The sequence below is a fragment of the Agrilus planipennis genome, unplaced genomic scaffold, assembly GCF_000699045.2.
Source record: "Agrilus planipennis isolate EAB-ADULT unplaced genomic scaffold, Apla_2.0 scaffold152, whole genome shotgun sequence".
In the NCBI taxonomy this organism is placed as follows: Eukaryota; Metazoa; Arthropoda; class Insecta; order Coleoptera; family Buprestidae; genus Agrilus; species Agrilus planipennis.
The window spans coordinates 199,170-225,947 of record NW_020439047.1 but is presented as its reverse complement, the minus strand read 5'-3'; the positions used below and the strand labels follow the sequence as shown (position 1 = coordinate 225,947).

Sequence of the window (26,778 nt, the reverse complement as noted above, 5' to 3'; positions counted from 1 at the left end):
TATATATATCATAAATCAATAAGACGTCACATTCTCCCCCCAACGACACACTTCAAAGAAGAGTGTAAATAGCACTCAATATACTCTAGAGTTTAAAATACCTGAAGATACCGAAAGGCAAACTAGCTGTTTCGAAGCACTAGAAAAGTCGTATAACGGAAAATAGGAACACCAATTCAACGTAATTATTACAAAATTTGAGATATAAATTCGCAGTGAAGACATTTAAATAAGACAAAATTAAGTCGGATATGATTACAACATATACGCATGACCTCCGTCCTTGTTGTTATTCTTTTGTTTGTAAAATAGGAGAATATTATAGTAAGCTGTGCCCTTAAGTGTAACAAACTCACGTTGGTTGGGTTTTTTGCAGAATACATGCTAATGAATTTATTAATTACTCTCAAATTATTATTATATCGTGATTCACTACATCAAGAAATAANATATTATATATATATATAAGTTTTCTCGGATAATTAATTCTATCGTTCGTTCTTTTTGTACATAATCAAATAGATAACTTTGAAGTGTCAGTTTTTGTTAGGTCAAATCGTTTTACGATAATTTTCAGAGGATCTGAAACCCGTATCAGCCAGGCCGCGAAGATTATCAGAAATGAACATCAAAAAGAAAATAAAACCAATTCCAAAAGGCAGCGCCTTCTTTATTTTTTCTTATAAAAACAGGTAAACATCCTATCAACGGAACATGGCTGCACGAAGAAGAAATGGCAGGTTATTATTTGATTCCTGCGGCTACATTTTATACTTCCTTTCGGTGAAAAGGAAGCTCCAAAAGCTGAACTTAATCAATTTCCTCGACGAAATAAATCAGGTTCAACTTCAACTTCCTTGAATCATAACCTTTAATGCTTTTTGCCTTTTCAATCATCCTTTATCTGTCTTTAGTAATACAGGATGCTTTTTTCTAAACTTAGAATTGGTCTGCTAAAAATAGATGAGATAATTTTGAGCATCAATCCAGAACTCCCCTTTGCTAAATATCACTTAGTACTTAATGGCAATTAGACAATAAAATTCAACTAAAAATTTCTTTTGTTTGACCCCACATTTAATAAAATCATTTTTAGAAAAACATACCTACTTTTTTTCGAATGCTGACTTTGGTTCCTTTGCTTCCATTCTTCTCTAATAATAAACACGATAAAGTAATCACCATACACATGAAAAATTCCATTTTCTGTTTAGTTGATATCCAAAGTAATATTGCCTAGTGCTGCATACTTTACCTTACTATTGAGATATTCTAAGTCAGAAAGAACATCATTTTTACCGTTCCCGTACGACTGCACATTTTGCTTCATGATATGGTACTTATTAAAATATTTTTAGAGACATTCACAATTTTGTAAGAATTTCTAGTTAACTAATAATTTCTAAGTCATTCTCTGTGACAGGGTTGTCGCAAGAGTCAACAATATATCGATCTTGCTTTGTCTTTTATTGAATAATAAGGCAATATCAAGAACAAGATGCTCATATGAGATACGAGACAATATCAAGTGAACATGTTGAGAAACTTTTCAAGTCCACTTACTCAATAGGCCAAGCAATAGTAGTTTTCGTGACAAAAATCTTAACAGATAACCAATTCACACAAATTCATTGTCCGTGTGATTTCAGTAAAACTCACACAAGTGTATTTTTTTTCCTGAACTATCATTTATATTTATATTATTTAATTTCTATGCGATTTCCCATAGTCATTCTGTTTATGAGGTTTTCAACAAAACATTTGGTACTTCTTTGCTTTATTGGCGATTTTCGGCAATTAGAACGACCTCGATTTATTTTATTTACATGTAAATTGAAAGCTTTTTAGCAGAAGATTAAACAAATTGAAAAATTCTATAACTTTGTGCAGCCATGTTTATTTTTAACATAATTTAATTGGTGTGGTTTGCATGTGGTTACAGACGATGACAACGAGCCTACAGGTGCGAGGCCAAGACGTATGTCGGAAGTAAAAACTAATTCGAAGAAATTGCCTATACCACCAGCGTCGTCTTTCTTCATTTTCTCTCCTACAAACAGGTGACATTGACTGGTGACAGTAGGTTATTGTTGGAATGGCCCTGCTTGATCCCAGGCACACGTAGAACCCCGCACCGATATTTTTTATTAGTAGAAACCCATTTTAACATATCCGTTTTTTGTTTTTGTAGTAGATGGTTACAATTAAGTTGATTAGTTTTTCGGCCCTGTGGAAACATAAACCCTCTCATTGGATGTATAATCGTGTTACTACTTAAACTTATCTCTTATTCCTTTTTTAGGTTTCGTGTGTTTTGCCACTGGCTGTGCAATCATAGTATTTTTGGAAACATAATTCTAGCCTGTATTTTGATATCATCTGCCCTTTTGGCTCTAGAAGACCCCATCAATGCCAAGTCAGAAATGAATTCGGTAAGTCATTGCAACTCAGATTATAAATATTGTGGTGCTGTTACACTAAATGTATAAATTAGCTCCATACTCATATATTTCACTCTATGACATACGTCTCTTGTTCATATTTTCGAACCAATCCTAATTATCAAGTAACTTACATCTACAGCGTACTTTTTGCTGTGCAAATAAATATAACTAAGGGAATCTGCAAAGTCCAAAGAGAATAATATTCGGGTAGAAATTTCATTTAAATGCCACAAAATTATAATAACACTTGCTAAAATAAGCAATTTTGGATGAATCGGCCATTTCCATCGACTTTGTTCTAATAATATTTTTTATATCATGTGCGCATGTTTGAACAGTACTTAATGGACCCCACGCGCTGTTATTTGAGATATACGTATATATGGATATAACTTAAGTGGCGCGCTCTATCGATAGATTTTACAGAAATATTTATATAAAATAATTTTATATATATGAAAACTATGGCCATATTAGTGTAGTTAGAAATTTTCCTCTTAATTAAAAGTATTCATTATCTTATCATCCTTAAACTATATACTTCTTCAGATATTTTTAAATTTGATAAGGTTAATAAAGAGGCTAGATGTGAAAACGACGTTAAGCTATGACGTCACGCTGCTTAATATATTACTTTTGAGTTGTTTCGATGTTTTTCGGAGCTCCTATTGGGATCCGTCAAATGGGTGGAGCCTAAAAACATGGCGCCGATTAGGGAAAATTTATTGTAGTTCCTATAGTGTACCGTGCAATTTCCAAGTTTTTACATTACGATAAAATGATAAGTATTGACACAATAAATGATTAGGCTGACACAAAGCCCCGGAAAGGAAATTTCGTTGAAGGTGAGCGTGTTTTTAATGCCAATCACATTATAATATTCGGAAATAACAAATCCGGAAGCTAGCCTTCAAATTTCGTCAAGTTTACTGCCTACTTTTTACAAACTTTGTTGCAGCAGATAGGTTCTGAACCTCAAAATACTTAGAATTGTGTTAAATCAATTACACAGGAATAAATAATTTCTCACTTTATAAGTTTAGTATGATTCTAGTTTTAAATATTAAGGTTATGGCTGATGGTAAATACTTGCTGAAATATAATCATGTGCATTAAAATGACGTGAACAAATTTTTATTCCGGAATTCACTTCTTTGATACCTACTGCTTTCATCCAAGCTTCTATTAGTTTACTTTTTTCTCTAATTTTCCGAATATATTTTTTACATATATAATACGGTTAGTTTTTATTGGAAAGTAGTTAATGTAGGTGAAGAGTGAAGATCTATGTCTGAAGTGATATTGCAGCTTTTCACTGAACATATTAACTTTTTATTTGATTTAACTTTAGAAGAAAACTTCGTCGACTCCATCATCAAAAAAATTTTTACTTTTTTAACGCGTTTTATTATTTTAATAAACAATTTTACAATTTGCGTGTACAGTTCCTATGTAAATTTTTCCCTCATTCGAGTTATAAATTTTGCCACCAGATGGTGTATGCCCATTTGACGGATACCAATAAGCCGTATTAGTTTTTTTAAAAGAAAAGAGTTTTCGACTTTCTTTTTACTTTCCCTTGGAAAAAATGGCTAGGGTAATTTTTTTAAAGCATGAAGATTCCTATAAAAGCGTTTGGTTAGACTATACGTAAGTACGTAAAAATAATAATTGATAGAGCAAGTTTAATGCATGAATCGTTCGTTTTCTTACCGACCAACTTGGTGAGTCATGTGTCAAAAAATTAATAATAATAATTACGGGTAGATGTACATCTCCATATAGGGTAGGTCAAAAAAGTTGATTACTTTTTTCTTAGTTCCGACACAAAAAAATTGGTTGCTAGACACCCCCAGAATGTACTTACGAATTATAAGCTTTTAATATTAATAGGAAGATCCTTTTCATCATATTTTTCTTTTTTTACTTTAGTCTTATAGAAAAAACCTCAATCGATTACTCAGCAAATCTCCTTAAATGTTTCCGTAGAAAATTGAACGCTTTACGAAAAAGATTTCTTATATTTTTTTCATTAATCCAACCATTTAAAAGATATTGAAGGTCAAATTTGAAGAATTCGTTAAAAAAAATTTTTTTCTTCTTAATTTTGTAACTTAAAAGTAATTATTATCAAATAAGTAAAACATATTTTTGTAGCAAATTGAAAGCTCTACGAAAAAGATCTGCTTAATCGATTGCTCTAACCGTTTAGAAAATATTCGTAGTCGAATTCCAATTCGTACTTACTGATTTTAATTGCTTCTTAACAAGTATTTCAAATGTATACATTTAATTCTTGAATTTTTGGAGTTTTTTTTTAAATTTGAGTTCATATCGATATTTTTAGTAATGCATTTGAAATAAGAATCTTATTTCTCAGCAATAAATTATAAATTACCTCTAAGTAATACACTGACGTATTCTCTTCTCCCGAATGTAAAGCATACTTACATCTGTGAAGAAACTAAAAAAATAATTAAAAAAAATCTATCGGTATGAACTCAAATTCTTAGGAATATTTTTAAAATTCATGAAATTCAAAATTAGTACGCATTGAAATTCGGATACGAATATTTTCTAAACGGTTAGAACAATCCATTAAGCACAAGCGAACTTTTTTGTAGAACGTTCAATTTCCTACAAAAATATGTTTTACTTATTTCTTCAGTAAGTTAGAAAAGAAGACAAAATGTTTTCAAATTTTGACCTTGAACATCTTTTAAATGGCTAGATTAATAAAAAAAAGTATAACAAACCTTTTTGGAATAACATTCAGTTTCCTACGGAAATGTGTATAGAGATTCGCTGAATGATCGATTAATAATGACATGTTTTTTTTATATGTGACTGAAGTAAAAATGGAAAACTATGATGAGGGAGATTATCCTATTAATATTAAGAGCTTATATTTACTAAGTACTTTATAGAGGTGCCTTATAGTCAATGCTTTCTACTGTGTCGGAATAAAAAAAATCATTTTTTAAGTTACTCTAACGTCCATACTAAAAAGAATCTAATAATTTTTTTTTTGGTTTTCTTATTAAAATATCTTTCATTTCATCTAAAGACCAGTATGATAGTAAAATTACTTAAAAAACACTATGAAATCTACATGTTTGGATAAAAATTACTGCAATAAGATCCCCAAAAGCCAGAATTTTCGCAGACAAAATCTTTGTCGGTCTCTGCCTGATGAAATTATTCTCGATGCTTTAGGTTGACAGTAATCATTTTTAATTTTTGACCCTGTCTCATGGACCATAGATTTGTAGCAGTCTGGAAGTTATGCAAATCAAAAATTACAACGTAACTTTATTTGCTTATAACAATTTAATGCATGTAATTTTATAATATTGATTACCGCTTGAAACACCTTCTATTTTTGAAGTAGCAGACTATAGATATTTGTGAATGAAATTGAATTGAAATTGAAGCATTTAAGGACGTTAAGAAAAGGAAAGAATAGAATATAAGAAATATTTGTTGGTAAGGGAAGGTCTTCATTCATTCATTTTTGTGATATAACTATTGGCGACAGCGATAATCAACTGAGTGAGAACGCATCCGCTCTTACATATACCACGTGACGTTTTTTTTTTCTGGTCATTTCAGCATCTGTAATATTAATGACTAAATAGGTTTATAGCTTCAGTATTCATTTAACTAAAGATAACTGTTTCTTCCTACTACTATTGAATATTTGGCTTTATTTTTAGTATTTCAATTACGTAATTATCTATAGATAACTATAATTATCTGCTTTATGATTGTTAAGGTGAGTTACAAAAAACTGTTTGGAGCAAAACCCCCCGTTGTAAAAAACTTATTTTAAACCGAATAGTAAAAAATATTCAACGAATTTGCATTACACAAATATTAAATAAATTTTAGTTAAAGGGTTATACCTACTACTTTTGAGATTATTTATTCCTAAATAAATAATAAATTAAATCTGTAGCTAGGGTTTTCAGATGGAAAGATATAATGTTAATTCACAATAAATTTATATTTAACCGGTAGACAGAACAACTATCTGAATTTGAATGCATGCAGTATCCCCGTATACAATAAAAATAGTTTGCAATTAAATCATTTGCTTTTTTATTTAGAATTGGAATTCTATAATAAATACCATTAACCTCTATAGGGATATTTACTCCATAAATACAATACAATGAAGTCTTACTTTTCATTTCTCTAATATTTGATACACATATAAAGTCTGCGAATAGCATTTATTTGATGAAAACCATTGCACATGCATCTGAGTAGAAAATTTTATTTTAACCGTAAAAACAGCTTTCTAAGAAAGTAAGACAGAACAAACAACGGGAGTGGTTAGAAGTAGCTTAAGATACAATTATAGTAAGACTGAGCATATCAGGCAAACATTTCAATACAACCAACACCCAAATGCAATACAATAATACGAACGATAAACAGAAAACTAATATTTAATAATGTAAACATTTAACAGCAACGATTGAAAAGCACTTTTACACGTTTACATTTTTCTCTTTAAATTAATATGTAGATGTTAAAGCGGAACTTTTTTTTTCACAATTTTTTTCGGTTACCTACAACTTATCGTGATTGGTGAATTGACACACAAAAAAAACTGCGTTCGATCACAAATCGTTGTGGACACCCCTTAAGACAATTTCTCATGCGTTAGTTGGTAAGCATTAACACTTTTGGCTTGCACTTGTCAATCAATACGTTGCAAGTGACCAAAATTGTAGGTTGCGCAAACCAATATTTTGATTTTGGTTTCAGATGCGCACTAACTGCAACATCTAAATTCATTCCGAGAGGAATGCTCTAAATATGCACCTACGTACCTATATATTTGGAGAAAAGGAGAAAACGCTTGTTTGTTGTATGTTATAAAAGACAGAAATCTCTGCAAATGTTTTTTAAAACTGTAAAAATTACCAACTAAATAAGCATTTCGTGCAATTTTATTTAGCTTAAATTAGGTTTAGTTTGCCCTAAAATAATATTTAATAGTTGGACGAAATAATAAACCACATTTTTCTCTCTCCTTTTATTATGCAGTAAGGAGGTATATTATCAGTAATATACAGTTATAGCTTAAAATAATTAACCAATCAAAATACATTCTTTTTACTACAAATCGAATTATTTGTCAGTAATAATTATAATATAATAAAATAAAATAAAATAAAATAACATAAACTACGCCTGTTTTAGTTTGTAAGAAATAAATTACGTACTAATTAGATCATTATATATGCTAAAATATATTGAATTATAAAAATTAGTAAGTTGAGTCAATATTACGGGTGTGAAACATGGACAGTGGGAGCGGCGGAAAAGAAAAGGTTAGAAGCGTTCGAAAAGGTGGGTAGAAAAGGTTAGAAATGAAGAGGTATTGGAAACAATAGGAGACCAGAGGACTCTATGGAAGTCAATAAAAAATAGGCGAGATAGGTTGGTAGGACACCTTCTCAGGCATGACGGTCTAGTCAGAGACATATTAGAGGCAGAAACAGGAGTTAGGAGGGGTAGAGATAGACCTGGATTAGATTACTCTTCGCAAATAGGACGTGGGCTGTTCTAGTTTTAGGGAAATGCGAAGTTTAGCTCAGGATAGGAAAGAGTGGAGGTACGTGTCCAATCAGTCTTAGGACTGATGACCTTATGATGATGATGATGATGAGTCAATATTCTAAAAAGCATAAAGCGCCAAATACGAAACGTTGCTTCCACTTGAAATATAATTCGTAGCTCTAATGGTACTTTGGCGTCGATTTTAAATTTTCCTATAAAATGCATCAACAAATGATAAAAGCTTTATAAGAATAAAAACAATTATAGATAAATAAATACATCCCTATAATAAACAATAACCAGATCATCACTAGATGTGCTACTAAAAGTGGATTCATGAATGAAATTAGCAATAAATTTTCACAGCTAACGTTTGCTGATTGTCTTTGATTATTTTGTAATGTTGTTAGTAATACCAATATAATAAATAATAATAATTTTTGTTGTAGGTGCTGCAGTTATTCGATTACTTTTTCACTGCTGTATTTTCCATAGAACTTATACTTAAGACAATTTCATATGGGTGCATACTTCACGACGGTGCCTTTCTAAGGTCAGCATTTAACGTGCTCGATTTGGTTGTAGTATGCGTATCGTTGGTGTCAATATTCAACAGGTGAGATAATAATTGTTGTCTGAGTTTTGCTTTCGATATAATACTAACGCAAGGAAACTGATGTACTTTTAGTCAAGGTGCAATGTCCGTGGTGAAAATACTTCGAGTTCTTCGAGTTCTTCGTCCATTACGCGCTATTAACAGAGCAAAGGGACTGAAGGTAATTAAATTCCCTACGTGGACGCATTAAACTGAGGAATAGCAATAAATAGCATTTATTTCTTCTTGTCTTATAAATACTTCGGCTCTAACAACTCCATCAGCAAGGCATTACTCATTTTAATTACTCGTTCCTTATTTTTTTTGTCTGTCATATCATCTTTTATTTATAAAAATTGATATTTGTTATTTGTACCCACTCGAAATGTGACAAGAAGTATTTATAATGATAAAGAATTAAGATAAAAGCAAAATGTCGGACCTACTTTATATTGGACCAGCCTTCTGTTTCATTCTTACGTTCAGTAAATATTGATGGATAATTTAATTTTTCTGAGTAGAAAAATAGGTACTTAAATATTTAAAAAAATTAGTCTTACGTTCCCGAACTTAAACTACAATGACAGTTCAAAAAAATATCTAACCCTACTTTTGTAACACTAGCATGTACTAATATACAGTCAAATAACAAAATTCATGCTTGAACTTAATCTACCATGGCATGACATACTTTATCCCACTTCTATACTTCTACCGTAATGCACATGTAGGTACAGAAAATGTATCTACGTACGAGCAATACTCACCTCACATAACTTAATCACTTCAGAACTTAATCTGCAAATATACCTAGTTTAAAAAAATATTTAACCTGACCTATACAATCCTATTACATCGATGTGCAGCCCGTATCCTTAAAGTTACCACTACACCTTACGGATATCCTAAGCTGACCTAGACAGCACAACCATTGAAGAGTTTGTTAGGCCTTTTAAAAGATCAGCAGTGTTTCAAAGTTGTAGGATGGGAACCTACATGTAGTTTTCTACATAAAGGTTGTGTCATATATTTTATGACAATGAAATGTTATATTTCGATAGGGTCTCATTATTCTGGGAAAAGTCTTAGATAAAAGTTGTATGCTTTCGACTAGTTGATCTTAACTTTCGAAGTTATTTGCAGCTCAAATCATATTTTTTTAATGGAAATGCGTATTTTTTACTCCAGTAATGAAAAAAGCAAAAAATTATCCGATATATCTTGATTGAATTTCATTATTTCGAATACAGTTTTAGACAAAACTATTATGTTTTCAAAGAGGAAAGTATTCATTTGTCTAATATTTTTTCCAAAGAAAAGAGATCCAATAAATACATTAATACTTAATGCACATTATAAAACGGGTAGCATACCTACTATTCATTAATTATGAGAAAACATTTCTACTTTTAATCAGTTTTACTAATTTTCGCATTTTAGAAACAAGAAAATAGTGAAAATGCCAAAAATAAAATACCAACAACAAAACTTTTTTTAATTAATGATACACCTATGAAATATTTTATTAAACAAGAACAAAGCAGCATTAAGGCCATGTTTTAAAATTCAAATAATTTTCACAGAATTGAACAAATCACCGTTTAAAAAGTAATTGATTTCTCAAAATGTCTACGAACCAATCCAAACGGCAAATTAAAATCAAACCTCACATTTCGGTTATTCATATAATTGGCAACGTTATAAATTAACACTAACGCTACTAAAACATGCTATTTAGTGCAAAATTCAGAATGCATTACCTCCTAAAGAATTGTAATATTGGTCCTATATAAAGTAGTTCTTCATTTTTTATGCTATTTCTTGCCGAATTTCCTTAAGAACAAAGGGTATAATTAGAAAAAACGGGAGTGGTGGAGGCAGGGGCCGTAAATAAGTAACAACTCACATATATTTGTCTCTAGCATGTTGTCCAGTGTGTGATAGTTGCGGTAAAGACCATCGGCAACATAGTGCTGGTCACCTGCCTCCTTCAGTTCATGTTCGCTGTAATAGGAGTCCAATTGTTCAAGGTAGGCTCCTGCAGTCCGTTGTTGTTCATGAGCAAATGCACCTATGGGTTTCCCTATAATATCTCTACTACTACTAGTGAGCGTTCTATCGCTCAGTATCTATTCTCACAATATTAACCAGCACCATTTATGGACTCTGGGACCTGAACGCCATATTTTGAGGTTTAGTTGAGTCCCGCCAATTTTTTTTTCACTCCTACTAAGATTTAACTAAGCATAATGTCTTCTCGGCCAACTACATAAAACAATACCACTGTGTACGTAGAGTGTCGAAACGTTTGTAGGCAACTTCTGCTCGATCATTTCCCCAAATTTGCGTGTCACTAATCGCATTCAAAAATGTTTTGAACCAAACACAGGATTTCAAACAGTTTAAATGATGAACATGTAAACGTAGTTCTACTAACTAATTGCCTAAAGACCAAAGATATTTTGCCACGGAGAGTTCAGAAGAAACTCTATTATCTACTCTACTCTGTAATACCCGTAAGTATGTATCAACAATGATAATTTAAATGGTGTGAATATGTTCATTTGAAGTGACTATTTAAGGACTTCTCATTCCAATATACACTTGCTGTTTTTGTGTATGTGTTATATGAATGCACATCACATTAATGTAACATATTTCCAAAAATTCCAAATATTGTATTACGTTCTTCTTCAGAATATTGATGATTTAAATTTAAACATTTGTTTTTGTACAATCAACAAAATTTTGAATCTATTTTTCGTCCACCTTCTGAACTTCAAACCTTATTCTAATTTTAAATAGATCACAAACTAATTAAAATTCATTTAATAAATAATTATTCTAGAATATTTACTACATGAATGAAATAACTTAGGCTTTGACGGCCGATATCTACAGTTAGGAAATCATTTTCCGGCCTTCATATCCATTGTGTTGGAATCCTTTTCCTGGGTGGTTGCAGTTGTCTTTCCAATTTTTCGCCGACGACTACGATAGGCATCCTCACGGACTTTTGCTAGTTCGAAAACGTGATTGTATTCCTTCCCGTGGTAACTGGGCTGAAACTGATAGACTAATTCTCCAGTTCCTATCCACTTCGACTAAATGTTTTGCATCAGTAAAAACTGCAAATAAACATGAAAAACACAAGTTTATATTGCAATCTAACTTTTTTTAGATTAATATAAAAAAATATATCTACTTCTAATCCTAAAGTTAGACATTTACCCTTCTTCGTGGGCAATCTCTGAATTCTTGATTCATTGATGTAAAATAGAACTGATTTTTCTAAAAGTTAATTCTCTAAAGCGGACATTAACAATAAATGTATTGTATTGAATTTCTGTTTTTGGTAATTTTTGTAAGGTAGAAATGTGAATAGCACTTCTTCACTAGCTTTCTCCAAATAAGTCCCATTCAGTAATAAAGAAAGCATGTAAAAGCTTCAACTAGAACAACTGTCACTATCAAGTTAATCATTTGTGTAGCACATATTTGAATATTTCAATTTCGTCCATTGTTTACTAGTGTTTAGGTATCAACTATTAGAGCTTTTATTATAGCACGTCTAGATTCCTTTCCATATGCATTGCACCAAACAAATCATTTTGACACAAATTCTTTCATGACTCTTTGCACTGCCAAATGCTTTTAAATGTCAAATACGCCACCGCATATAACTTGGAGGGGATGCAACTACTACTATATTAATGAACTTATCCAATCTATCACGTTGGTACTTCTGTTTGACAAATATTTTCAGGAAGTTGAAAGCGTCCTCAGTTTGAATTCGCACAAAACTACTTCTAAAGCCGCTTACATTGCTTTCTGCGAAGGGATTTCTACTTTGCCAATCTACATCTTCATCAACAACCAAACACAATGCGAATGCAGTAACTTCATGACATCCTTCGTGCTAGCACAGCTTATACAAAATATTCCAAGTGTCGACAACTGTAAAAATGACATCATACATACAGTGAACAATTAAAAGGGCTGCATTATAGGGATATTTAAAAGCCTTAAGGCTCACTAATCAGTTATTGTTTTACAGTGACGAAGTTTACTTGCCAATTTGCTAAGTACGATACGAATAATAATCATAATTTTATTGCCATAAAACCAGAAACAGTAATTCACTTCATCAGAAGAACATAATCACATTTGCATTTGACATATAGCATGTATATAAAAAGCAATTAAAACACTAAAACACTAGTGCACCGGTTCGCGTCGAGCAGAATTTGTTGGCAATAATTTTGACATGGTACCTATGGGAAAGCCCAAAATAGTTCCAATCTATCTGAGATTTACAACCCGTTGAAGTATATTTTAATAAAAAAAGAAAGATTAAACCATTAACCTGCATGAGCTGCTGTTGCTATATTCGCTACGTCGCCGCCGCTGTTTTTCGTGCACTGCTGTGTGCTCTTCTGCACTTGTAGTCATAATTATTGTATAGGCTAGGGCACTGCCGCAGCCCTTCTGGCTGTTGGCCCCCTTCCTCAGCAGTCGCAACCCTGGGTGCATTTGACCGTTCCCGGCTGGCTGCGCGTGCCCCGACCACCACAACCACAACGCCCCTTTTTGCCTTCTCTAAAACTGAACTGACACTGTGTTTTGTTTGTTTCATCCTTTCATCCTTCGAATCTCCTCATGGCTAGTATGTAGTGAAATGCGTTATAGTAGCCATAAAGACGATCGGCAATATTATGCTGGTTACCTACCTACTGCAGTTCATGTTTGCTGTCATTGGAGTGCAGTTATTCAAGGTAATAGTCCAACGCTTCTTGCTTATCCAGATGGTAAAACTGCATGTTCTGGTCCAGGCTTGTAGCCGTCGGGGCTCGTCCGTTTCAAAGTCTGAACGATCCTCGACGGCCTGCCTGTTGATTGGTAATCTTCGCGCACAGAACAATGTCTGCCTGTCTGTCGGCACTGTAGATGCTGGTAAGCTTATGGTTTGCTAATTTGACAACCCTTCTACTTAAACTCCTCGCACATATTACTGTCGTATTTTGTCATATCAGTACTTGGTAGATACTCATTTACTTAACTGGAACAATTTAAGAATAACAATGAGCAGTTCATTGAAATCTACCTGCTGACCAAATCTGACTTTTTGAAAATATTTTTCTAGATTTAATATATAAAATGCGGTAGTACGTTTTACCACCATTTGTACCCTTTGCGTTGCCGTTTGTTTCGTTATCACACACAGCACCTAACCTAACCCGAATCGATACCGATACCATCTACTCTACCTAACAATTTATCACCTAATCACTAAATGTCGCTTTTTAGTTAGTGTAAAAGGCATTTAATATATTTCTGAAGTATAAATACCGTTAAAACAATTTGAAAAAATGAATGTAAGAAAAACTTAAGCAATAGGTATATCACTACGTCCGTGGAATTGTAATATTTCTATTCTAATACAAACCATAAACAAATATAAACTATAGAGTATTAAAATAACAGATAAAATTTTTCGCTATTCAATCATTCGGAATGTAAATGATTTTCTATTTGTGAAGACATTTTTTCAAATTGTCACAATGTAGTTCAATTCCAAAAAGCTAATACTACCATAGTTTTACAAAAACTGTTTTGTTCAAAACAATAAGAAGAATAAGTCCACAGCATGGTTGAATTTGACGGTATTTGTGTAATAGTACTTCTGCTCCTTTTTTGTTCTTGTTCTGCCCTTCTTTTGTCGCTTTTTTATTAATTCCAATAGACTCTGTAGTAGGTTCATTGTGAAACATTTTAATAATTATTTACTTAATATATACTAGAAATGACTTTCTAATAGATATTTTCTGGTCATTGCTAGTTTGTATTAAATAAATGCTTTTTTATTACTTAACTCTACAATAGACGCTTTATAGATGGCTCTTAACTCAGCATCCTTTTAACTATAATGTGTATTACTTTTATAAGTAGAAAAAATAGTTATCACAACACCCTTTTCTTTTCTCAGTTTTATGCTAGTTATGACTACAAGTGATTCCGAATACATTTAATTTTGGCACGTTTGATCAAGTATTTGTTTGGATAACTCATTTATTTCGCTTTTTTCTTCTGTGGTCAAGTGCACTCTAATTAAACTGCATGAGTACCTCACTTTTGTCAAGCCTTAAAGAGAACATTTATGATAACTCACATTTTATTGTTTTGGTTTAGGGAAAATTCTCCAGTTGTTCAGATGGATCAAAACTTACAGCCAGTGAATGCAAGTAAGTAGGATATAGCCCGCAAAATGTTGGAGGAAGTCATTACTGTTTTTCGAAGACAAACATATTATTCCAACTTCTAATCGAAATCTTTTTTTATTTGACTATTTACTCGTCATTTTTATACAACAATACGTCACACTTATAAGAATCGTTCTGTTATATGATTATATCTTAACATAAAAATTGGCCACAAATCTTCTTTAATTCTGTGTTGGTTCATATAGTTCATCACTAGCCAACAGAAAAGCACAAAAATCACGTATATTTGCTTTGTTTTATAAAATTAACTTCAGTAGCTTACGTTACAACTTTAGAACATAAAATTGATAGGAAATTCTCCAAAATTGTTTGAATGGTTGTAGATAGAGACGTAAACGTATATAATAGCTGACAATGTATATAATTCAGAATCGCACGGAATTACTAGGAATTCAATAAAATACCGACAGGAAATTAAATAAATAACTAAGTAGATTAGGAAATGCTCATGTAAAGTCTTCATATTTGAAGAAGTTTAGAATGTTTTTTTTTAAAGTAATTAATTTTTTATTATTGTAAATTTCTTCTTTGGTTAAGGCTTTACATGAAATATCCCAAACTACATAACTTTCTGCGGCTCCTTCGAATTTGTTTCCAGCATAATTATCAATATTGTTATGGCAAATGAGTCTTCATTTTATGCTTTACCTTATTTTCTGCCGGTGTAGAATGCCTTGAATTATATACTTTACTGGTGGTATAGAGTACATATATTATATTTAAAATACAAAACAGTAAAAGTGAGAAAGTTTTATTTAAAAATATCCTCTTTAATACCCCCACTCCTTTTTCTACGATAGAAGAGAGCAGTACTTGACGAAAGCTTAGACTACATCATCATACTTTTGTATCCAAAGTTATTCCTACGATGATATAGATGCATTTCAACATTGTTCTTAAATTCCTCTTTTCAAATTGCTCCTCCAAATTGGTTTGAATATTTAAAATCAAACAGTGTAATGGCATTCTCCTAAGTAGTTTTTTTAACGTGAGATATAGTAAAGAGACCCATTGTTTTCAGCGGTACTTATATTGTTTATAAGGACGGCGACATAAACAAACCGGAAATGAACAACAGAGAATGGCAGAACAACAGATTTCATTTTGACAACGTGGCTAAAGCTATGCTGACATTGTTTACAGTATCAACATTTGAAGGATGGCCTGGCTTACTGTACGTTTCAATAGACTCAAACGAAGAAAACCGTGGACCAATACATAACTACCGCCCCATAGTAGCAGCATATTACATTATTTACATAATAATAATAGCTTTTTTTATGGTTAATATCTTCGTCGGTTTCGTTATTGTTACATTCCAAAACGAAGGTGAACAAGAGTACAAAAACTGTGAGCTAGATAAGAACCAGCGAAACTGCATAGAATTTGCTTTAAAAGCGAAACCAGTTAGAAGGTACATTCCGAAACATCGCATACAGTACAAGGTTTGGTGGTTCGTTACCTCAAGACCTTTTGAATATACAATTTTTATTTTAATTCTGATCAATACCATAACGCTAGCTATGAAATTTCACAGACAACCTTATCTTTATTCGGAAGCTCTCGATATTCTAAACATGATCTTTACATCGGCATTTGCTTTAGAATTCGTTTTCAAATTAGCTGCATTTAGATTCAAAGTAAGTCTTCTTTTTGTGTCTAGTTTCCTGTGTCATTATTTCGTTACTTTTTTTTTGCAGAATTACTTTGGTGATGCTTGGAACGTGTTTGATTTTGTAATAGTTTTGGGAAGTTTCATTGACATAGTTTACTCTGAAGTAAACGTAAGTTATAGTAAAATTGTCTCTCATCAGAACAGATACTTTCAAAATTATTATCTTCTTTAAGCCTGGTTCAAGTCTTATCTCCATCAATTTTTTCCGATTATTCCGAGTTATGAGACTTGTTAAATTGTTAAGCAGAGGGGAAGGAATAAGAACTTTATTATGGACCTTCTTGAAATCGTTTCAAGCCCTACCCTACGTAGCTTTGTTAATTGTCATGTTGTTTTTTATATATGCTGTTATTGGGATGCAGGTACAAGATATATCAATTTACTTGTTACTGGTCGAATCCTCATAAGTTTATTTCCAGATGTTTGGAAAAATATCCAGTAGCACTTCTGGTTCTTCCATCACAAGAAATAACAACTTCGCTTCATTTTTTCAAGCAGTACTTGTGCTATTTCGATCTGCTACCGGTAAACGATTAATTGCAAATAAATTAATAATGGAAACTCGTTAAAATTTTTTTTAGGGGAGTCGTGGCAGGATATTATGATGGACTGCGCCGATAACGACTACGTCGAATGCGATTCACGAGTTCAAGATACAGACTGTGGCTCTGACATAGCCTACCCTTATTTCATTTCGTTTTATGTGCTCTGCTCTTTTCTTGTAAGATACTCCTATACCTTAATAATTTTGATTATCTCATTAAATATTATTTCAGATCATAAATCTGTTTGTTGCTGTCATTATGGACAATTTCGATTACTTAACAAGAGACTGGTCCATCCTAGGACCACACCACTTGGAAGAGTTTATACGCCTGTGGAGTGAGTACGATCCCGACGCAAAAGGAAGAATAAAACATCTGGACGTTGTTACACTCCTGAGAAAAATCTCACCGCCGCTTGGTTTCGGCAAACTGTGTCCACACCGCGTAGCTTGTAAAAGACTGGTTTCAATGAATATGCCCCTTAATAGTGACGGAACCGTACTATTTAATGCCACTTTGTTTGCTGTAGTTCGAACTTCCCTTCGCATAAAAACGGAAGGAAATATAGACGAAGCGAATGCAGAACTTCGAGCGGTTATTAAGAAGATATGGAAAAGAACGAGCCCTCAGTTGCTGGATCAAGTAGTACCTCCACCTGGAGTCGATGACGAGGTAACCGTTGGGAAGTTCTATGCAACCTTTCTCATTCAAGATTACTTTAGAAGATTTAAAAAGAGAAAGGAACAAGAAATGAAAGAACAAGGCGATAAGGAATGTCACAACACCGTCACTCTCCAGGCTGGTTTAAGAACTTTGCATGAAGCAGGTCCAGAACTCAAACGAGCTATCTCAGGGAACCTAGACGAGTTGATAGATGACAATCCAGAGCCAATGCACAGAGTAAGATATAGAAATATATAAAAACAAGAATTGTATGCAACTCAGTATACATAACAGATGGGGAACTTCTTTTGTAGTAAGTTCAAATTGTATTTTATCAATTATACATACAAGGACCTACCATCACCGCACACAACTAATGTGGCGAGTGACGCGTAACGCAGGTTAGTTTTAGGACTACAGAAGAAGTTTCGCCTTAAAAGATGATATTTATAAATGTTTGTAAACATTTGGCAACTTTTTTAGAGAAACCACTCTTTATTTGGAAGCGTTTGGTCGTCAATGCGTCGTGGACACAGTTTCAGTAGAGCAAAGTCTCTTAAAGTAAATTCCGCCCAAATCAAAATCTCTCCTACTCCTAGTTCCGATTATCTCCCATATAATCAGAAACCTGTAACTGATGGAGCGAACCATGTACATTATGCGAACAGAAATGCCGTTCTGCAAACAAGAGCAAGTGTCACGTCTTTACACAATCAAGAAGGCTTGGGGGACGAGGAGGCAATACCTTTAAAATCTTTTAATAAATTTTATGGAAGCGGAGACAAGAAAACCTTTGAAGTGATCGAGTGAGTCTTTTTTCATGAATTTTTATTATACGTTTTCCATTTCTCTCTTTAAGCAATGCCAACTAGACCGCTTACCTCCATAACTAAGTTACTAGTTTGTTCGAACAGGAAGAATATTTTCAACGAAATAAAAATAAGACTTGGTAAAATAAGAAAAAAATACAGCCAGTAGTTTACGTAAAGGGAATCAAAATTTCAAGGAAAAACAATAGCGAAAGTTTTGTAGTTATTCACGATTTTCCGTTACTGCATTTCAGCGGCATAGTAGGTGTGAAACTTTTATTTAAAATTTTATAAATTAATAATTTTATTCCTTAGTCTCGTGTTTTTTATTATATACAGAAATCAATTTCGAATACAATAATCGACAATAGCTCTTCAAATTTTATTGTTAATTAACAAATCACTATTTATCATTAATACTTACTAGCGAAGGTATAACTGCAATAGGACAATGTACTATAGGTACCAGAGTTTCAAGGGATCTTCGACCGCTGCTTAACCGAAATTGACAGTTCAGTCACGTACAAGTACTCTAATAGAAATTATACCAAACAGCAGATTATCATAAGTTTTCCAAATCATTTTACATCAGGGCCCTCGATACTGCAGTTATGTCTCTGCATAGTAGTATTTAAAAGTTATATAATATTATGTGGACATGGAGTTCTCATCTTTACGTTCTTCTCTCATAGTTGGCAATCCTGATCGAATAAACTTGACTTTTGTCGAAACTTTTTATCATACTTGAGGTTGTTATTAAACTTTTTTGTTGTTCTGTGATTGCTGTAATTAAGTGTATGCATATTATACAATTGTCTGCGCTTCTGTATATAGGTATATATATATTTTTTCATAATGCTAAAATATTTCTTTGGAACCTATCTATTTAATTAGTATTTAGTCAAAGCATGGCTTCTGCCAACTAAACGAGACTTAATAAGTCATGATCACGATCTTTTGTATTGAAATAATCATCTACTTAGTACCTTCAAAAATATTGTCACTAAATACAGCTAGATATTTTACCAAAAACATCGCAATTTCGCTATTCGGTAAATTAACAGCATATTTAGATAGTAATTTAATTATGGAGGTAAGTTATGTTAGTATCAGTAATCGGTATTGATTAATAACCTAAAAATTTTGTTTTGTGACTGACGGTATGTTGACTAATAAGTTAAAAAAGAAATTGTACGTATTTTAAATATTTTTCGACTTTCTAAAAGATGTCAATTACATTAAATTAGACTTTCAAAACAATAACCAATAACAATTTTTGGCCTCTAAAAACATATGTAACCGAAAACTATAAGATATATTGACAGAAAAAGCATTTTATCACTAGCTACTCTGCAGAACTTTCAATTGTTATATTGTTATTTCCTTCGGAAATAATTTACCTAAGCAATTAACTAAATTCATACATTTAAAACACATAGGTAACTTTTTGATTTTTGATCATAATCGCTGGAAAAGGTATAGGTTTGTCAATTTTGTTTTAAATAAATGTGACACTTATTAAACGATGTTAAAGTGATGTTTATTTATTAATTGTAAAAAACTATAACAAAGTAGGTAACCTCCAAATGGTTCCAATGTTTAATAAAAAAATTATTTATATAACTTCACTATGCAAGGAGTAGCTAAAGAATAATGTTTCAACAATTAGTTTAGTTTATTAATTACCATCAAGTATTCACCAAACGCTGTTTCAACACATTATACCAGAGTTATCATTAAGGATATTTTAGTGTTAATTAGCCAGGTTAAACCGTTAGTCACAAAATAATTTTTATTGCCTTTGTTCGTGATGATTTCAATATATAATACAATCACGAACGTGGTGTAATCGTTGTTTTCGAAAATTACTTACATAACAACGTATGCTATCGAAAACACACATTTATACCAAACATTTTTCCATACTGGCTGTACAAAAAAGTATTAACTGATTTAATTCGATAGGATTTCAAAAAGTAATTATACAATCATAAATACGTGACGATTTAAAATTTAAATAGGTGCAACTTTTCACCTCTACTCCGATGCCATTTCAATACTATTTTGCCCACAGATAAATTTGAGCATAAAATAAAAACCAATAATCACCAGCTTCTTAAATTAACCGATAATTATTGAATAGTGAATTCATGCACGTTTTCGAAAATAAATGAGTACCTAGAAACAATTGTCTAGGAGATGACAATGCTCTTATAATTATTTGACAATTGAAATAATCGTTATAAAAGTCACATTACGTTTCGGCGTAACCAAAGTACGGACAATTGCTTTTATTCGGAATTAAAAAATTGCTGACCCAAACATTTATCATTGTTAACACTTATCGTCAAGTAAACGTGCGAATGTACGAATTCTTAAATACCAAATGTATGTAGGTACCAAGTATGAGAATCGTGTAACAAATGCATTGGCGTAACTATAAGTTGGTCTAGGACCATAATCTGGCGTAAACCACCAAACAAGGTTATGGTTACAAGGTAATGCGTCCGTATAAATACTTTATCAGGCATGCGTTAACTCAAGGCATGCTCCATACGCAATACGACGTTCATAATCTCGCAAATGCATATGAGAATGAAGACACATCGATCGACTTTCATCTATAATATTATTTACCAATAATTTTTTTGCTATACTCCTCCTAGTACGCCAATGTAGAGATCTCCCAAATAAACTAAAACAGTACATAAATTATTTTAACTTTAAATAAAGGCACAGTTTACACAAAATTAAGACATTTTGGTACTTTATTGTCAAATATTTTTTTTAAACTTTATCCTTCTATTATCTTGTGATATTCCACACCCTCTCCGCATAAGCATTAAAGAATTTAATAATACAAATTATATCAAGTGAAACTATTATTTCAAAGAAAAATATCTACAAAGAAAGTGTGTTTAATGTCAAACGTGGTATCTCGTTTGTCTTGAACCCTTGCCCTCCTTATGAGCTATTGTCATGCTAGACACTATATCATCTTCACGTGGCCTATTGGCACTACTCTCTTATTGCATACGAATTGTATGGACAGCCAGACAATTATAATCAAAAAGGGTAAAAATTGTTAATAGGAATTTAACATGTTAACTTTAAATTTCAGTAAATATGGCTTTCTACACCCCCACTACAACGGTAAGCGTAAGTGGGTGTGTGCGTTTGCCTGATGGTTTGGTTTTTAATTATTTTTTTTTCTTTTCTATTGTTTTCAAATTAACCGATTATTTGTGGTGATTGTTTTATTTATGCCAGTCTGCAGGGCGACCATACCGAGCTGCTGCCTCCGACGCCGCCACCGCGGCGTGTGCGGCTTAGCCTCGGGGGCGGGGGTTGCATGCCCTCCTCGCCAGCGGCGTCCATGCGGCGCGCCCCCAGCTTTATTCGTATTGCGTCTGGTCTGAAACTTGCACAAGCACAAGCCATGGCAGTTGCAGGTTTCTTGCCCAAGACGCACTGGCCTTGTTCGCTCGAGCAGCCCACTGAGACGGATGGAGGCGTCAGGCATGCCCGCTACAACTGCAACCTTAATCACAGAGCTTCCTTTCATGGCAGAGGTTAGCCATTCCAGATTAAGTTCTGCCACGAAAGAGTCATTCATACAAAACAAATATTACCTACATTTTTATCCTAATTTTCTTTTTTATTATCGCATCAGTTCGTTTAATATTTTACATTATAAGCAAAAGCTCATTCTCAAGTAAATCTATAAGTATGAAGATTAGAATTAAAGCAGCATACAACAGTAAATATTATGTTAAAATCCAACATAAACTTAGACTAATCTATGGAGTTTTGAGCCTCCCGTGGGTTTGGGATTATGAATAAACAGGTTATGTCTTGTGTCGCTAAATTCAGCCGCTTGCAATGATACGAAGCGCACTAAAAATGCCGTCTGCTAAGCATGGAGAAACGATTGCAATTGAGCAATAAACAAAGGACAAGACTCAACTTGTTTTATAAATGCTTACAAGAAATAGTAACACATCTGTATCAGGATTTTATGTGTAAGTGCACCACATTCTGTTGTATGCTGCGTAGGACATTTTTTTTAATGTTTAATTTCAGTTCGGAACATCATACTATTTAATTCACTAATAATGACTTAAAATCAGATCGAAAAAAAAACATATTGCTTAATGTTCTGATACACCGTAGGTATGAATAGTATTAATCACACATGTAAAAAATTTGGTTTCAGTTTACAAAAATTAAATTAGAAAATTAGTTCATTTTATAAACGAACTGAAGTGTGAAAAGTTTAACTTAACATATAGTTAAGCAGTCTGTTTAAAATTCGCTACAAAATACAAATAGGTACTTAACTTTAGTCCCGTTAATGTACACCTGCGCTATTATGTATAAAGTCCGAACCAATTATTCTTCCCATTCAAGAAAATTTTTACGTTATCTGTGAAGATTTACTACTAATTAGTATCAGCATGCAAATTTTTAGGTACTTTCGAAGCTCCTGGTTAAAAATGAATTAAAAGTTAATTAATTTTCAATTGGTAACCAATCTCCACAGATATCGAATTATTGCCTTTCTATGATTATTTATTAATTTCTTTGAAACCAACAGCTTCGATTTGGGTAATGTGACGTACTGATGGAATCAACAAGTTCGAGATCGCGCTCAACGTTTGGTAGTACATAGTTTAAACATAATGCCGACCAAGAACAAATTGAACGAATAAACGTGAACACAGATTCAGTAACAGATACCTTCAAATTTTTGATCATAATTGTTTTTTAGTAATTGCAAAAATATCAATTTAGTTTTTCACATTTAAAATCCTGTAAATATTGTTATCAGGAGCGGATCCAGGATTTTAATTAGGGGCTCACAAGAATGTCTGAATCGAAACAATTCTGTGTAGGTCTTTGATCAATATGCGTTATTTTAGAGATTATTTTTTGTAGTAATTTTGAAATAATGGTCTTAAGCAGAATATATCACTAAAAAATTGATAAATTCTAGTAAATAAATCCCCCGTGGATCCGCCACTGATAACTATGATGATTAATCAATACCAACGTGTCTTCGAATTAGATATGGGCTTATTTCGTCTCACAGAAAAAAGAAGTACGGTTCATAAATGACGCAATAATATCTTTGCAAAAACAAATCCAAAAATTTACTTGAATTGTACAAAAGTAGTAAGTAAACATAATTGTATCAATTATCAATACGTTTCAGCTGTAAATCAAAATTTTCGTTGCCACAAACAGATTCTTTCGTGGCTACAACTTCACCACCATTCTCGTTTGCATAAGGTGCAGCAGCAAGAGCCTCCACATGCTTGGACTAATACTTTTTATGCATGGGCTTGTGCTGGCTTTTTCTTTTTCGATTCTTAATTCATCAGTGTGATTTTTAAGAACAATCGAATAGAAAACTATCTGCATAAAAATAATCAACACTTATGAAAAGCAGAATGTTTCGAAGATTCCAAAAATACCCTATTTTGTGCTCAATAAAATTCACTTACGGCTCGTAAATATGCAACCTAAATTTTATACTTGTGCACAAACATTCCTTGAATCGATAACAAAAGTACGTACGTAATATAAAATCGCAAAGAAGGTACTTTGAGAATACAGTATAAATATTTGACGGTAGTTTGCATATTTACGTAATCTACATCACTAGTATTCTAACTCTGATGTCTTATTCTTCCAATAAAAACACTTAACATTTATTGCACTGATGTGTAAGAACTCAAGTGAGAATTATTAAGCTTTACTTATATAACAGATATTAGCAACTTAGTTTTATATGAAACAATTTTTTGATGTTTATTCATAACTAATGGATATCTTTTCAATGAATAGACTAACCGTACTACTAACAAATTAAATGATAATGGGTATATAAAATAGATACTATAAGAAACAGTTAATAATATATTTGGTTAAGGCTTTCGCAATCATTGGCAGTAGAATTTGTTTTATTCTACAGTAAATTGAAAATTTGCCGTTTTGGCTATTTGAACTGTCTAAATGAATGTTTCAGAAGTTATAGCACGTCAAACGGCAAGTGGATCATTTTCAAAATACCATATTACAATTTTTATATAATTTTACATAAAACCAACATTTAAATGAACCAAATTTCAGAAAATGTTTCACTCTGTAAAAATTTGACAAAATTCAATGCAGTATACTCACTATTAAAGACGTTGACAATCAAATAACTGTTATATAAAAAAAATAGGTGTATTCTTAAATCTACTGAACCGATATTTCGTTCGTCCTGTTATAATCTATAGGAATGTTACTAATATGTCTACTTCCAGCGCCCATGAGTGAACCGAATGGTCACGCAGGAACTGAACGTCTGTCGCACTCACTTCCCGGAAGTCCTGCTGACCGAAAGCCCACGCTATTCGAGGTGGTTGGTTCTGCGGAAAGCCTAGTAGGTCGAGTATTGGCCGAACAAGGTTTAGGTAAATACTGCGACCCAGAATTCGTCAGATATACGTCAAAAGAGATGCAGGAAGCACTAAACATGACCCAAGAAGAAATGGACCGAGCTGCCCACCATTTGATGCAGCAGGAGCACAGAAGAATAAACGCTCAGAATAACGATCTGCTCCAGCCGCAATTATAGCAACTGTCACCAACTGGCAGCTGCTCTAAAGAAGCTGCACAAGTTTCCGACCCACGTCAGCATTCAAATAAGTGCCTAATTCACATCTTTTGGTCCAAGGACGACTAAAGTTATTATGTGTAGTTTTTCACCTGGATTGTTTCTCCAGTTTAAGCCCTGTTGTACAGAGTGTAAAAAGATTGCAGAAGAAATGTGACAAACTGTCATTACTTACCTAATTTTTAGTTTCTTTTTCTTCACTCTTCCATAAACTATACCTTCCGTATCCGTATATTCTTTACTTCATCGCTACTTTGTTTTAAGTTACATCACAATTTCTACTCAATGCGTCTTATAAATGTGCGACAACAATGTAAAGAAATTGTAAATGATTTGTGATAAAGACTTTTTTACTCAAAATCTAATAAAGATATTCATTCGAACAATTTTTACGTTTATTACTTTTGCATAATCTGCAAATAACGCTATTTTCCGAGATAAAAATGTGTAGTAGTTTCTAGTAAACTATTACCTATACAAAAAAATACTTTATTAGATATGCTCATGCAATGGAAAATATTCTCAGAATTTAAAAATTAATATGATCATACCAAATAGTTGTAGTTGCCATAAATTAATTATAAGAAAAGCATTTTTCCTGTATTTGGGAAAATTATCACATTCTCACGTAAAAGCATGGGTGCAGATAGGTAGGAGTAGTAAGGGGGCACTGCCCCTCCCCTAGCAAGCTCACCCCTCACCCCTGGAAAAGGCCCTGACTTTAAAAACATACAAACGAAACACATTAAAGCTGAAAATCTGCTGTACGTAGGAAAAAAATTGTTGCTACGCCTACGTGTGAAAATTTTATTTTTAAATAAAGTTAGATTTAAATTCAACGAAATTTATGTATGAATAAATAGCAATGCCCAGATTAGCAATACCAGAATCAATATCTGCTTTTTGCCGTTTACGCGGCTTCGCCCATTTGGCATTTTTATTAATTTGTGAATTAACCTATAGTTATATGTCGTCGCGGATTTTTTTCAAGTTTTACAATTTTTGTTAATAAAGATCAAAACAGTGGCAGTGTACAAATTCGAGAAAAATAACTTCTCCAAACAACATTTTTCACTTCGCGAATACAAGTTTCGCGTACATTCGTTTGAAATTGTCAAATAATCGGCCCTTTAAGCTGAATTTTTTTCTGCATGCAAATTAGAGTTTCAATTATTCTTATACTTAGTATAAATGACGAGCTTTTATTTTGCATAGTCTTTTCAGGTATATATATTAATCTTTAAACAAAATACAGGTTTGCATACTTTTTTACTAGGTATTTAGTAGCATATATATAAGGGCGTCTAATGGTACTAATTCCTTAGAATTTTCACAATTTTCGAATTGATTAGTTTAAAACAAAGGCCATAGGACAATAGGCATAGTGAATCGGCCCCAGAGGGATATTTGGATTATTTTTTGAGAGTATATTGGAACTAATGAGATAGTTAATCCTGAAAATTTTAGACCTCTACCTATTTTGGTTTTTGAATAAATCTAAACTTTTTTCTCAAAAACGGTTACA

The 26,778-nt window shown here is 32.6% G+C and overlaps 1 protein-coding gene across 8 annotated transcripts in view; it reads left to right on the top strand.

The window, feature by feature from the left end:
• LOC108737961 (voltage-dependent calcium channel type D subunit alpha-1) overlaps positions 1–25,641 on the top strand; it is a 205,991-nt gene extending 180,350 nt beyond the window's left edge. For 2 of the 8 annotated variants that reach the window (XM_025976903.1, XM_018471161.1), the window contains 15 exons: positions 1,943–2,060; positions 2,303–2,432; positions 8,468–8,634; positions 8,707–8,794; positions 10,536–10,643; positions 14,803–14,855; positions 15,916–16,534; positions 16,595–16,678; positions 16,743–16,931; positions 16,989–17,094; positions 17,151–17,290; positions 17,346–18,014; positions 18,261–18,583; positions 21,857–22,158; positions 24,901–25,641. In XM_025976903.1, coding sequence (XP_025832688.1) covers positions 1,943–2,060; positions 2,303–2,432; positions 8,468–8,634; positions 8,707–8,794; positions 10,536–10,643; positions 14,803–14,855; positions 15,916–16,534; positions 16,595–16,678; positions 16,743–16,931; positions 16,989–17,094; positions 17,151–17,290; positions 17,346–18,014; positions 18,261–18,583; positions 21,857–22,158; positions 24,901–25,214 — 3,410 coding nt within the window. In that variant the 3' untranslated portion in view covers positions 25,215–25,641. Of the gene's footprint in view, positions 1–577; positions 693–1,942; positions 2,061–2,302; positions 2,433–8,467; positions 8,635–8,706; positions 8,795–10,535; positions 10,644–13,280; positions 13,389–14,802; positions 14,856–15,915; positions 16,535–16,594; positions 16,679–16,742; positions 16,932–16,988; positions 17,095–17,150; positions 17,291–17,345; positions 18,015–18,260; positions 18,584–21,707; positions 21,740–21,856; positions 22,159–24,900 lie in introns of all 8 variants that reach the window. The other 6 variants (XM_018471166.2, XM_018471162.1, XM_018471164.1 and 3 more) reach the window with 6 other exon arrangements.
• The last annotated feature ends 1,137 nt before the right edge of the window (positions 25,642–26,778 follow it).